The 13,065-nt window shown below is 35.8% G+C and overlaps 2 protein-coding genes across 5 annotated transcripts; one reads left to right on the plus strand and one right to left on the minus strand.

Annotated features, from left to right (window-relative positions):
* Positions 1 to 702: 702 nt before the first annotated feature.
* Positions 703 to 7,084, minus strand: LOC115563967 (uncharacterized). 4 transcript variants are annotated; one of them, XM_089265609.1, is made up of 9 exons: positions 6,895 to 7,084; positions 5,058 to 5,162; positions 4,848 to 4,991; positions 4,703 to 4,796; positions 3,541 to 3,674; positions 3,335 to 3,475; positions 3,111 to 3,269; positions 1,197 to 1,451; positions 703 to 1,102 (listed from the first exon to the last, which is right to left on the minus strand). In XM_089265609.1, exons 1-9 carry the CDS (start codon positions 6,967 to 6,969, stop codon positions 737 to 739), a joined length of 1,473 nt encoding a protein of 490 aa, XP_089121735.1. In that variant the 5' UTR covers positions 6,970 to 7,084; the 3' UTR covers positions 703 to 736. The 4 variants fall into 4 exon arrangements, with proteins under 4 accessions (XP_089121735.1, XP_030243597.1, XP_089121736.1 ...); XM_030387737.2 differs by having other exon boundaries at positions 6,763 to 7,084; XM_089265610.1 differs by lacking the exons at positions 4,848 to 4,991; positions 5,058 to 5,162; positions 6,895 to 7,084 and having other exon boundaries at positions 1,395 to 1,451; positions 4,703 to 4,815.
* Positions 7,085 to 7,282: 198 nt separating this feature from the next.
* TTLL15 (tubulin tyrosine ligase-like 15) lies at positions 7,283 to 9,486 on the plus strand. The gene is made up of 4 exons (XM_018098901.3): positions 7,283 to 7,451; positions 7,525 to 8,699; positions 8,761 to 8,965; positions 9,026 to 9,486. The coding sequence occupies exons 1-4, from the start codon at positions 7,398 to 7,400 to the stop codon at positions 9,140 to 9,142; spliced, it is 1,551 nt and encodes a 516-aa protein (XP_017954390.1). The 5' UTR covers positions 7,283 to 7,397; the 3' UTR covers positions 9,143 to 9,486.
* The last annotated feature ends 3,579 nt before the right edge of the window (positions 9,487 to 13,065 follow it).

Here is a 13,065-nt window from a genome sequence, read left to right on the forward strand (position 1 = left end):
CCGTGCGTCCGTCCGTATGAACGCCTAGATATAAGAGTTATAAGTTATAAGAGCTAGAGCGTTGAAATTTGGTATGCATACTCATGTATGTATACATTTAATGAATACACAGATTTTGTAATTTACAATTTGCAAAAAAACGTATTTCAAATACTAGAGACTTGTGCTCTGGAATGTGCACACATTTAAACATTATAATTACGTTCTGAAAGTTTCATTAAGATTGTACGTCTAGAAATTAAATTATTCAACAAATAAATACACATAATATTGCCCAGATGCATGTTTATGTATGTGTGCCTGCATAAAAGAATTGAAAAATGATTAGAATATCAGTTTCGAGGGTTCAGGGTATCTCTTAGTCGAGCAGTCTCGACTAGAGCCTTCTTACTTGTTAAATATGGTACATGCATAATGCAATAAATTATAAACTCGTGGTGTGTATGGTATACATATGAATTTTTAAGTCCTTAATTTATAAAATTATTTCCTTCTTTTTTATAAATACAAAAAATACATATATTTTATTCCTATTTTTAGTGAAATATTAAAAATAGAAATGAATTTTTAGTAAGTCGAATTAATAATCACCAATAACATATAATGTTGTATTATGAAGTGTTTACTCAAAATAAAGTCAATTTTGTTTATTCAGTTCTTTTTACAAGTATTTGTTTGAAATTCTCAGTGCTTTTTCCATACAACTATTTCTCTGCACAATAACTTAAATCTATGATTAAAGATCAATGCCTCCTTCGATGCGACATAGAACTGGTATATCATCATCCTTGGCGATATTCGTCGTATTAGTTGTTAAACTTTTGATAAAATCAATTTTAAATTTTTTCCACTTTAAAGTTTTGAGAAAATTATCGAACAGCGCGTCTCTGGATGGAATGATACATTCTAGGTAGAAAAGTCTCCGTTGCCAAATGTTTCCTGGATTTTGGTCATTATCGAGTAAGAAAAATCTGGGGAGCAACAAGCATTGCACAGTACTTCGTGCCATAATTACACGATGACGCATCGTTTCGCCCAGTCCGAAAATGCCACCAAACGTAAGTGATCCAACGTCAATAAAATGACTTTCAATGTCGCCTGCCTAAAATTACATATTAACGATAGTTTACAAAAAATATGATTACTTCTGTAAACAATAAGAGTTAAGCGAAAGAAAAGAAACGCGAGGGACTCACACTCAGACAGGAGCTTGATGACCCAACAAAATTTGAAACATGAAATGTGTCACTTTCAGATTCAATATCATTATAGATATCAGAGGTCAACTGTTTCTTGTCTTTGAATATTTTCCCAGAGCTTGGGTAGGCTTCATCCACATAATATTCGCAATATTTAATGCTACATGGACTAGTATAGTGTTTTATTAAATTTACCGTTGATATTGAGCTTCCATTATCAGAATCACTGGATAGAGTATTAAATTGTCCAGGCTGCACAATCATATAAAAAATGCATTTGAAAATAAAGGCAATAATAACAAATAAGAAAGCTCTAGTCGAGACTGCTCGACCACGAAATTCCCTGAACCCTTCAAGTAACACACACAGGCTTACTATGGAAATTAAATTGTTTAATAACTTTTCTTGTCGATGGACTATCCTCAAGAAACTTTCAGATTATGATTATAACATACATATGCATGCATTTGCCAAATTATTTGAAATACACCTTTTACAAATATGTGGGTGACGGGGTGAATATAGGGGTGGGGGTAATTTGATGTAGCAGATATACATATATTAATTGCAAATTTTCCATAATTTTGTAATCAAATCTAAAATTACGGAGCAAGTTTTCGATTTTAAAGACAAACTTGATACTAGCGTGGTAAACAAGGACCTAGGAAAAAAATTCAAGTATCTAGCTCTTATATATTCTGAGATCGACGCGCTCAGACATACGGACAGACGGACGGACGGGGCTAAATCAACTCGTCACCCTGATCAGGAATATATATATACTTTGTGCTGTCTGCCACGCCTCTTTCTGCCTGTTACATACATTTAACCAAACAATTATTGGTCAACTTTGAAACATTCTGCGAAATGGGGCTCATATGGACAGAAAAACGGAAGTAATTCCCACTGTTGCCACTTGCAGAGATAATTGTATCTTACGACCAATATTTTATTATTTTATTTATACTCATTCACGAAAGTTAAATGAGTATATTGGTTTTGTGCAATGTCCGTCCGTCTGTCCGTATGAGCGCAGTTCATTTCGGCGCTATTGAAGATAGAGATTTGAAATTTGGAGCACACACTCGTGTATATCTTCGATTTATAAAGTGTTAAAATTTTCCCGATCTGCCCACTAGGGGCGTGGCCAATCGGAAAGTGCATTTTCCGATATACCAGAAATTATATTAGTTGAGAGCGAGAAAGTTGAAATTTGGAATGTAGATCCGCATCGACCGCTCAAGATCACGTGCTATGGCGGATAGATCTACGCCCATTAGGAACGTGGCAAATCGGATAACTCCTAGAGCTGTTAAGCTAAAACGTTAAAATTTTGGACGTGAGATAATGTTATTTTATATTACATGTCTACGCCTTTTAGGGGCGGACCTGAAGATATAGTGGTTTTTTAATTCTGGTATATTTTGGACACTATCGATGCTAGAGACCTCAAATTTGGTATATATACTCGGGCTGATCTCCCAAGACCACAAATTTTGGAGGATATATGTCCGCCCACAGGAGGCGTGGCAAACCGCAAAAGTTTATATCCTAAAGTATAAGAGCTAGAAGTTCCAGTTCACTAGTAACCTCCTCTATCGATGACCCAAAAATAATTGCTACGCTTCTTTATGGACGTGGTATATCAAAAAATACCCTGTAATTTTTTTTATTTTTGGAGCGTTAGCATCCAAATGTTGCAGCTAGGTTACGGTTAGCTTGTTTCATGAGTTGGCCATAAATTAAATGTCTACGCCCAGTAGGGGCGTGGGAAATCGAGCTGAATTTTCTACAGTATTAGAGCAAAACTTAGCTACTAAATTGCTTATGGGGTATGAATGAGTATACCGCAATCGGTAACGCGCGACTGCAACGTTTTTACTTGTTATAATATCTATTTAGATAACTTACCGAGTTATTTTCGTTTTTATGGACCGCATCGAGAGCATCGAGCATGGACATATTTTTGACCAGACCGCTTCTTATGCTTTGCTCACTGTGAATATATATAGCTCCACCATCCAAAGTGTCCACGAGGTGGTACACTTTTTTCCCGTTATTTGCTATAACCTTTATCAATAAGTTTGTTAAATGTTTAAAAAATATTTCTGGCTACGGTTTGGCTATCTGAATACCTTCATATTTAGACACTGGAGTATTAAACATTCCCCACTCAAAACGAAGTGAACATTTGTGAGTGTTCCCCTATCATGGCTGTAAATTGTATCCAAGGGATTATATTGCTTAAGCGTACACAGCTTGCATGCTTTCAAAATCTATAATAGAGTTTGGTTAGATGCCGATTCTAACTATTATAAATAACTAAATTCCATTCGCTTACCTGATCATCGCTGAAAAAATCGAAATAGTCCAAAGCCTTCAAGGCTCGTTTCTTATCGTTCCAAACCTTCTGCATGTAGGGCTTGAGGATCGAATTAAAATCATTATCGAGTAGTACCAGGAGTTCGCATTGCGCTAAGTAGCCGGCACGTTTTAAAGGTAAGAACAGCAAATGCAAAATGAGAACGAAATGCAAATTGGAGTCCATCAATTCGTTTGAAGATTCCAATGCGATAGACCAAAAAGAAAAAAAACAAAAAAAAAAAACGAAAACAGGCAAATAAAAATAATAAACACTACGTTACGAAGTGAAAGCTAAATTGGGAATCAGTTTGAGGTCCTCAGCTGTTGTTGCTGCCAACCTATTTTTTCGTAATACATAGCAGGCAATGCTTGAAATGCCTCCTTGGCAAAAAACGGAGGTATGATTGGCTAGATGGGGGAACAGCTATGTTTTGCTATTCAATTTGATTGAATCGAATTAGGACTTAACTTTGTTTATTGCTGATTAAATTGGCTGGTGCAAGCCTTTGCCTTTGGTCACGAAGCAACAGTAATTCTGTCATGTACAAACGTACTTATATCGCGTGTTTAGCTCTAAATATACAAATATATATATATAAATATATATATATATATATATATATATATATATATATGTAATTAAGCTTGTGAAAAATGAATGGTGTATATACATCTCGAAGCGGATTATTAAAAACAAAATATTTAAAATATTTGATTTGATTTAATATTCAAATCTGTTAAATTAAAAGGAAACAGGACGATGTAATGAAGAAAACTTGTACTGCCTATTGAATACTCGAATGTGCATGTAAAATATTAAGTATTATATTTTCTGAGATTTCGGTGTTGGACTGATGAACAGATGGACGAACAAATGAACATAGCTATGCCGAGACAGCTACTTAAGAATATATATACTTTATGGGGTCTAATACGCCTTCTTCTGCCAATTATAATTACAATACAAAAACATTATGTCCCGATTTCCTATTTTCAATGGACTCAGGCTAAACACATTAATTTTATCTACTCGCAATAAGACATGTTTGTTGACATTAAGAAATATAATAATAGTAGTACTAATAAGCTGATTGACGATTGAGTGCGACATACAATTAGTTTAAGTAGTAGGTACTCACATGCAGCAATGTAAGTTTGGAAGCGTGGGCCGTCCTCAAACATTCCTATATCGCCAATGCAATCACCAGGTCCAAAGTTGAATTGGTCCTCAAGCTACAAATTTCATAGTCAGCGATTGAACTCGGAATTTTAATTTAATTTTACCTCGGAAATATTCCTTTTAGGCATGCCAATTTCTCCCGCTATAATAAAATATATTAAAAACGGCTTGTCTCCCTTTCTTATAATAATGCGACCGGGACTAACTGACATAAATTTAACGACAGGAATAACACGGACACGCTGTTTCTATAACAAACAGAAAAAAAAGATGTAAATATAATACAAGGTTTTTGAACAACTAGAAGAACGTACGGCTGGAACACTGAGGAAACATCTGAATCCAGCAAACAGAAGGCATAGTTTCTTCCGATCAGATACTGTTCGTAAGCGATGAGGAGTTCGTATTAAAGATTTTTCCTGATAGAAACGAGATTTATTAGTGTACAATTTAATTTGGGAATATATACGCGTGTCTAACTTCAATCTATTTATAGAACAGCATAAATTATCATATCACATTCAATTCTTTAAAATATCTAAATGAAACAAGTAAGAGTGCTCTAATCAAAACTGATTGACAAGAAGATACCCTGAACCCTTCAAGCTGATATTGTAATCATTCTGCCATTCTTCTATGCACACATACATCTACATGCATCCACTCGTACGTATAAGCACGCGATCTGCTAATTCAGAACGTAATCATAATGTTTATATGTTCTAGTACTTGAAAAACGAAAAACGAACGAGGGGGGAGTGGTATCCAAGTTCTGTAAATTACAAAATATTTGTATTCATTATATATATATACACAAAAAATCGGATGTCTCTAGATTTAAAACTGTTCAAATTAGGCTGAAAAAAAAATCAATTTTTCGATTATTCTCGATAAAAAAGTTATCGGTTGAGCTTTCGAAACATAATAAGCTTGTCTCCGTATGGTACATACGTGTCTGCATCGAACTTTCAGTTCTCTGACTCGTATAACTTCTGAGATCGACGCACTCATACGGGCGGAGGGACGGACAGACGGATAGACGGATAGACGGATAAAGCTATATCGACTCAGTTCGTCGTGCTGATCAAGAATATATATACTTTATGGGGCTTGCGATTATTCCTTCTGCCCGTTACATACTTTTTACAAACCCATTATACCCTGATTTCCTATTTTCAATGGGTTCAAGCTATAAAAAGGCTCTCGCTTAAGACAATTATGATTCTATGGCCTAGAATGAACTATGCTAGTTAAATAAATTTATTTCAAAAAGTTAAAGTACTGAGGGATATAAGGTAACCGGAAAGAATTGATACTCAAAGCTTGTAAATATTTTTTCAGTTTTAATATTAGGGGCTTTTATTATTATACCCTGAACCCATTGAAAATGGGCAATCAGGGTATCATGGTTTTGTGAAAAACTATGTAACGGACAGAAGGAATCATCGGAGACCCCATAAAGTATACATATATATTCTTGATCAGGACGACGAGCTGAGTCAATGTAGCCTGTAGCCTGATTATGTTCTGAAAGTTTCATTAAGATTGTACGCCTAGAAATTAAATTATTCAACAAATAAATTCTCATAATATTGCCCACACTGCAGCGCAGCCCAACCGCAGTCGCTGCTTACTGCGCAGTTAGCAGAGAGCGGGCTGTATGTATGTTTTTATGTATGTATGTATGTGTGTGTATGTGTATGTATGTGTATGTATGTGTGTATGTGTGTGTATGTGTGTATAAAAGAAATGCAAAACGATTAGAATATCAGATGGAGGGTTCAGGGTATCCCCTAGTCGAGCAGTCTCCAGTAGAGCCTTCTTACTTGTCTTACTATTGTGGTGCAAGCTGTAATAATAAATCAATTTGTAATATTCAGTTCAATCTGTGAATACAGAGTTGTAAGTTGTGACAATAACTTTTTAATGCCATTATTAGAATACAAGCTCTTCTTCAAATCATATCGCAATAGTTTTTAAGAATTATCATTATATATATATATATGTACATTTACTTACAGTTAATGTAAGCACTCCTAATTTTCGTTTCGTGCGCATCATGAAAGCGATATTTTTTTTAACGTTTGACGACATTTTATGATCTTCCTGATTTTCATCAAGCCATTGACTGTTCATAATGACTTCACGGACCACCTTTTTTAATTTATATTTCAAAAAAAGCTTCTTTTGAAGATCTTCTGCATTTCGGTTACGCTTCAGCACCATTTCACGACCTTTAACCAACAAACTACAAACAAATAAGATAAGCAAATATATATTTGAAAGTACGAAAAATTTTGTTGCAAAGGCATGCTGAGGGAATACCTCCTAGTAATATACTTAAGTGAATGTAGCTTTTCTTTGATATCATGCATAACGACTGTAATTCAAATTCGTTAATTACGTTTTTGTGGTGTAGTTCATCGAGACTCCTCCAGATGGCGTAACACAGCTCAGGAGCCCTCACATTCAGAAATACCGATACATATCGATTACTCTTTACCATTCAAAGAATATAAGAGTAAAAACAGCTGATTGAATTTCGATAATTTCTTGAATGCTGGTTTCTCTTAATCTTTCGTTTTTACATATTGTGACTTAGGCGTTTTGTTTAAAATTTGGTTTCGTTTCTAATTTATTTCGATTTGAAAAAGATGAAGTCAAACTCAGTATCAGAAGCGCCGGTAATATTGGACAATGAAACTAAAGTATATTCTATGTAAAATGATCTGGGAAAAACTTAATTTAGTTCCATTTCTCTTCAAACTTTCACTTTTTTAGTTATCAGGCAACTGCGCTAAATTATTATCGCTAAATACAATACCTTTGCGAACCGTTATGCTTTTCTTGGCGGCAACAGTAGGTACTGCAGTTCTTATTGAACTTTTACCGCAATACACTAAAATAATTAGTGTAAGAAACTCATTCAATGGCACAACGCATACGTCGCCTCATGAGCGGTTCTACTCAATTTATAGCACTAGCCCAACGGAAGAGCACTTGGTGCACGTAGTTGATGTCTTGAACCGTTTCGGTTTTAAGAAAGTTGGCTTAAACGATAATTGGGACTTGCTGTGGGCTCATGACTATCCGTTTCGCGTGTTTCCGAATCTGAAGAATCTTAAAGCGCATCAATTCGTCAACCATTTGCCTGGCTGTGGATACCTCACAAATAAAGTTGACTTATGTACTACGAAGTTACCTTTTTTGCCACGTGCATTTCGCCTCCCAAGCCAGAGGGACGCATTCTTGGAGTACGCATCGGCGCATCCGGAGGCACTGTTTGTCCAGAAGCACAATGAACATCGGCACATTAAAGTTCGGTCAATTAGTAACATCGACTTGAACTCGAATAATTCGTTTGTTCAAGAGTTTATTCAGAAACCATTTTTAGTCGACGGTCATAAATTTGATATCGGTGTCTATGTTGTGATTACATCTGTAAACCCGTTACGAGTTTACATATACCACGGCGATGTTCTGTTCCGTTACTGTCCCGAAAAATATTATCCATTCGATGCTGAAATCGAGGACAAATATGTTGTAGGGGACAACTATTTACCTACTTGGGAAGTTCCATCACTACGCAAATATTATAACAGCTACGGTGGCAGTATGCGTGCTTCTTTTGAAGCGTATGTGCAGGACCAAGCAATGGACCCATCCAAAATATGGCCACAAGTCGAAAACATTATTCGTACAACTATTTTAAGTAAAGAACAAGATTTAATTGATTCACTTCGTAGATATAAGAGGCATAATTTTTTCGATTTGTTGCGGTTTGATCTATTCATTGACGAGAACCTTAAAGTATACCTCATGGAAGCCAACATGTCACCAAACCTTTCCTCTGCCCACTTCAAACAAAACACATTACTGTACGAGCAAGTGCTTTATAGTGTATTCAACCTGGTAGGAATTCGTCCAGTGAGCCAAATAGGAGATGATCGAAATACGTATGTATTATAAAGGTGTTAGGGTATGATTTTTGTTATCATAAAATTTGGTTCCTTCCAGGGTCTCTGAAATTATAACGGCCGATAAAAATTTAGCGACTGGCTTAAACAAATGTGCATATAATGATTGCGATAAATCATGCAATAAAGAAGAATGCAGCCTATGTCTACCCTGCATAAGTGGAACAGAGTTTGAATGGCTTCAGCGAGCGCATAATGAACACTTGCACCGCGTTGACATGAAGCGTATTTTTCCAAAGCCAATAGTAAATTGATTTTCTTAATATAACATTTGGTCATATAGTAACATTTTTTTTGTTTTCCAGAATGACATTCAAATATTTGATATCGATGCGGAAACTCGAAACTTGTCAAACAAGAACGCCTGGATAACACGCTGGTTTTTTAACAAATGTAAATATGACCGGACGTGGTGCACATAAACACATAGATGTACATGTGTGATTAGTAAGATTATTTCTATGAAATTATTCATTTGAAATCATCAAAAAGAAAAAACTGTCAAATCGTCCCAGTATGTTTCAAATTCAATTTTAATGCTTTTAATTTATTGTGGCATAATATTAGACAAAGGCAAACACCATATCTATACGGAAGGTCTGTACGAAGGTCGATAACGAGAAAGAATAATTGACTTATATTATTTGTTGTAAAATTTAAAACAAATTACAACTTACGATTTCATTTGCTTTTGAGGTCTGAAAGGCCAATTACGCTTGCTTTAAAACGTAATCAAACCATGATTAAAAAACAGTGAATAAATGTAAAACTATAACTACTTGGATTTCTTTTAAAAGCAAGAAATGTACAACACGTTTGTGATGAAATTTCAGTCAATGACTCCGAGTCGGCCGATTAACATTGATAGTTGAAATTCATATTCGATTCAGGGTACACAACCAATTATTAGTTTTTATTCTTAAATGTATTGTTTGTCTTATGAAAACTTTATAAGCTCACACTCTGTAAGTTAATAAAATAATGAAGTATTGGTTAGTATCATAATTTGTAATATGAACAGTAAGAAAGTTGCAATCGGGGGTTATAATTAAGTTTTGCTCTAATGCTGTAGAAAATTCAGCTCATAGAACAAGCTAACGGTAAACTAGCTGCAAAATTATGCTTACGCTCAAAAAATAAAAAAGCTTTTGCTGCTTGCCACGCCTCCTGTGGGCGAACGTATATCCACCAAAGCTTTTTCGTCTTGGGAGGTCAGCCCGAATATATATACCAAACTTGAGGGCTCTAGCATCAGTAGTATCCAAAATATAGCAGGATTTGAAAAGTCAATATATATTCAGGTCCGTTTTTCCACGCCCCTAAAGGGCGTGCTCTTATAATTTTTTCATCAATATAGAATCATAACATTTGCTCACGTGCAAAATTTAAACGTTCTAGCTTTAAAATTCCAAGAGATGCAGTTTTATCCGATTTGCCATGGGATTTCCCCCCAGTGGGATGGTCGATACGGGTCAACATTCCAAATTTCAGCTTGCTAGCTCTTCAACTTATATGATTTCTGGCTTATCGGAAAATAATTTTTTTTAAGACGATTACAAACAAGATAATCCTATCAAAATAATAGGTACTCAAGCAAGTCATTGGATAAAATTTCTGAGATTCTCAAATGTTAATTGATTCGCTGCTATATGGTCAACATAACAAATGGATCTACGAAGCTAAATAAAGACGAATAGGTTTTTTCGGTCATTTTATGTAGAAGTAAGAAGATAAATTTATCGCTGACATCGTTCGACATTTAGAGGTTGTATAGTCTTTGTATACATCCTCCACAAACAAAATTCGTTCATGGGAAAAAATAGTGTGCGAATTCTTTATTCGACAAGGCCACTTCAAATGAAACATGCGGAATATGTATATGAGTATCAGCTCTGGATACTACAAACACCATGAGTATAAGAGCTAACTAAAGGCTAAACTCTAAAATCGAGTAATTATTTAAAAATTGCTAATCTGTTCACTCAAACAGTTAGACAGTAAAGCGGGCATTACACAACCCCAGTATAGACATTTCCTAGACCAAGAAAAACAAAACAGTAAGAGTTGTTTCACTGAAGCTGACAAATTATATTTACATACATAAATAGGTAAGCATTTATAAACTAGTTATACGAACAGCTTCAGCTTATTGACTCGGTAGAGAATCTATAACATTGTGATTTCTGGCAAGCCTCCCTTTACCTGTTTCTTACTATTTATTTTATTGTGAACGTATGTAATAAACTTATTTTATAATCTCAGATCTCAGGTTTCTATTTTGAAGTCAGAGTAACTTCGAAGATGTTTGTATTTCCGTTTAACGGTTCACTAAGCTTCTACTCCAAATAGTTGCAATAAACAACTTTTCTTCGATTCAACGTCAGTCGCTTCATTTCCATACCCACTACAAATCGATAAAAACGGTATATTGGTGTCTATACGTTTATGGGACATTATGTTCTACAAGTTATTCCTCAAATACAGGTTCAACTGCTGTTAATAGCTGCGTATAATGATATAATGATAGACAATTTCAATAATATACCTGACAAATATTGTATAACTTGTATATTCCTTATTGCTGGGATGCATCGTTTGGTATAAAAAAAAAAGATACTAAGACGCATATATAAAATGAAACTATTTTTCCCTCCGACGGACGTTTGTATAGCCGCATACAGGGTACATTCTAGCACATAATTCAATAGTGAAGTTATGTTGCTTGCCGTAATTAATAGTGGCTCATGTGCGGCGATTTAAATAGCCGCTAATTGTTACCGCCGTCAAAGAAAACTGGTTTAAGCGCCAGGAAATGGTCAACTGTGGATGCTCGCTGCACTCCTTTAAATTTGTAATTTCGCTCTTAATGCTAGAGCATATTTCATTTGCATTTTGTGCGCATTTTTTACAGCTTGACTCAAATGCAAAAAGAAGTGCGGATAAGATTCTCAAGCATATACGTGTGCATATCAGAACACGTAAGACTGCTCCAACGAAAAAAACTTTCCCAAACCCTGTATTTCATGTATTCTAAGCCGCATTGGCATGCTACAGGGAAACAAGTGAAACGTTACAATGGCAACTGACCGACTAAATAATACTTCTTCTCAATTGACAGACCACAGAATTCTGTAAACTCAAATTATTCCTATTAAATTGTATTACAAAATAATTAAATCAAAATTGATTGGAATGCTCAGAAGCAGAGATATACAGGCATTTTTGATAGATTCGACCTATAATATCGATTTAGTAAAATACAATATGCTGTTTCTGCTTGTTTTCATTTATTTTAGTTTATATGAGATTACCAGGTGCTACATTTTAAATCTCAAAATAAAGGAAATAAATAATGTCTACAGCATATGTGTATTCATCCTCATTCGATTCATTTATTTTTGGACTCAATTGATTTAAGATGTGTGGATTGCTAGTTAAACATTTTAAAATGCGATTTGACAACGAAAACAGATCTGATTTCAGCTGCGCATAGATCGATTAAATAGCAGCCGAAATAAAAACCCAGCAATATAAATCCGTTCACGAAAATACTTTCTACAATGAAATCCGTCCGTTCTCACCCATCGGACCACTTGGCAAGGCAAAAATATGCCCATTGACAGAATATTGACAGAAGCTATTTCACTTTTCGGTCGTCGACGTCGGCATCGCTATTGGCGTCAGCGTCGGCGTCGATGTCGGCGTCGGCTTCGGCGTCGGCGTCGGCATAGGCGTAGCAATATTCACGTTATAGTTGGTTTGCCGCCTTTACCTTTGGATATGCTGTTGACTTTACTATTGCCTTTGCCGTCTCCGTTTTGTTCTTGTTTTTGTTGTTGCTGTTGCTGTTGTTAGCGTAAGCGACTGCAGCAATTGCGCCATCTTCACACTCACACTCGCACTGCGTATAAGCTTTGCGGCCAAAAGGCTGATTGGGGCCGGGGGAGTGGACGGGAAGGCGCTGGGCAGGGCTTCCGTCCGTGCCAAAAGTTTTGACTGCAATTCAATAAACAAACGGGATCATTAAATATTTCACCCGATTTGTAGTTCATGCTTGCTTAAGCCTTGCCGACTAGTGAGAGCGAGCTTGTCTAAGGAAGAATGCAAGAATGCAAATGGATATTAAGAAGCTCCGAGCATGTTGGCAATGGGCGGACCAGCCGTCGCGCCGTCAAATTCGGCAGAGCTCAGCGTGTGCTGCCAGCAACAACAACTCCAACTGAACGCTCCGTCCAAGGTGTTTAAATGAATGTTGCCAGGATACAGGTGCCAGGTGAAGCCATTTTGTTATTTTTATTTGCTTTGACAGTCAGCACGTGAAACTCACAGCAAACGCTGCAAACTT

This window comes from Drosophila navojoa, chromosome 2, assembly GCF_054131105.1.
Source record: "Drosophila navojoa isolate 15081-1374.11 chromosome 2, UAZ_NAV_1.0, whole genome shotgun sequence".
Classification (NCBI taxonomy): domain Eukaryota; kingdom Metazoa; phylum Arthropoda; class Insecta; order Diptera; family Drosophilidae; genus Drosophila; species Drosophila navojoa.

Excerpts from the sequence above, each read along its gene's own strand:
- TTLL15 (XM_018098901.3), top strand. The coding sequence starts at position 7,398 with ATGAAGTCAAACTCAGTATCAGAAGCGCCGGTAATATTGGACAATGAA. Across the intron at positions 7,452-7,524 it reads TATTGGACAATGAAACTAAA|TTATCAGGCAACTGCGCTAA; the intron begins GTATATTCTATG and ends TCACTTTTTTAG. Across the intron at positions 8,700-8,760 it reads ATAGGAGATGATCGAAATAC|GGTCTCTGAAATTATAACGG; the intron begins GTATGTATTATA and ends GGTTCCTTCCAG.
- LOC115563967 (XM_030387737.2), bottom strand. The coding sequence starts at position 6,969 with ATGGTGCTGAAGCGTAACCGAAATGCAGAAGATCTTCAAAAGAAGCTT. Across the intron at positions 5,163-6,762 it reads TAGGAGTGCTTACATTAACT|GAAAAATCTTTAATACGAAC; the intron begins GTAAGTAAATGT and ends CGTTTCTATCAG. Across the intron at positions 4,797-4,847 it reads CTAAAAGGAATATTTCCGAG|CTTGAGGACCAATTCAACTT; the intron begins GTAAAATTAAAT and ends TGAAATTTGTAG.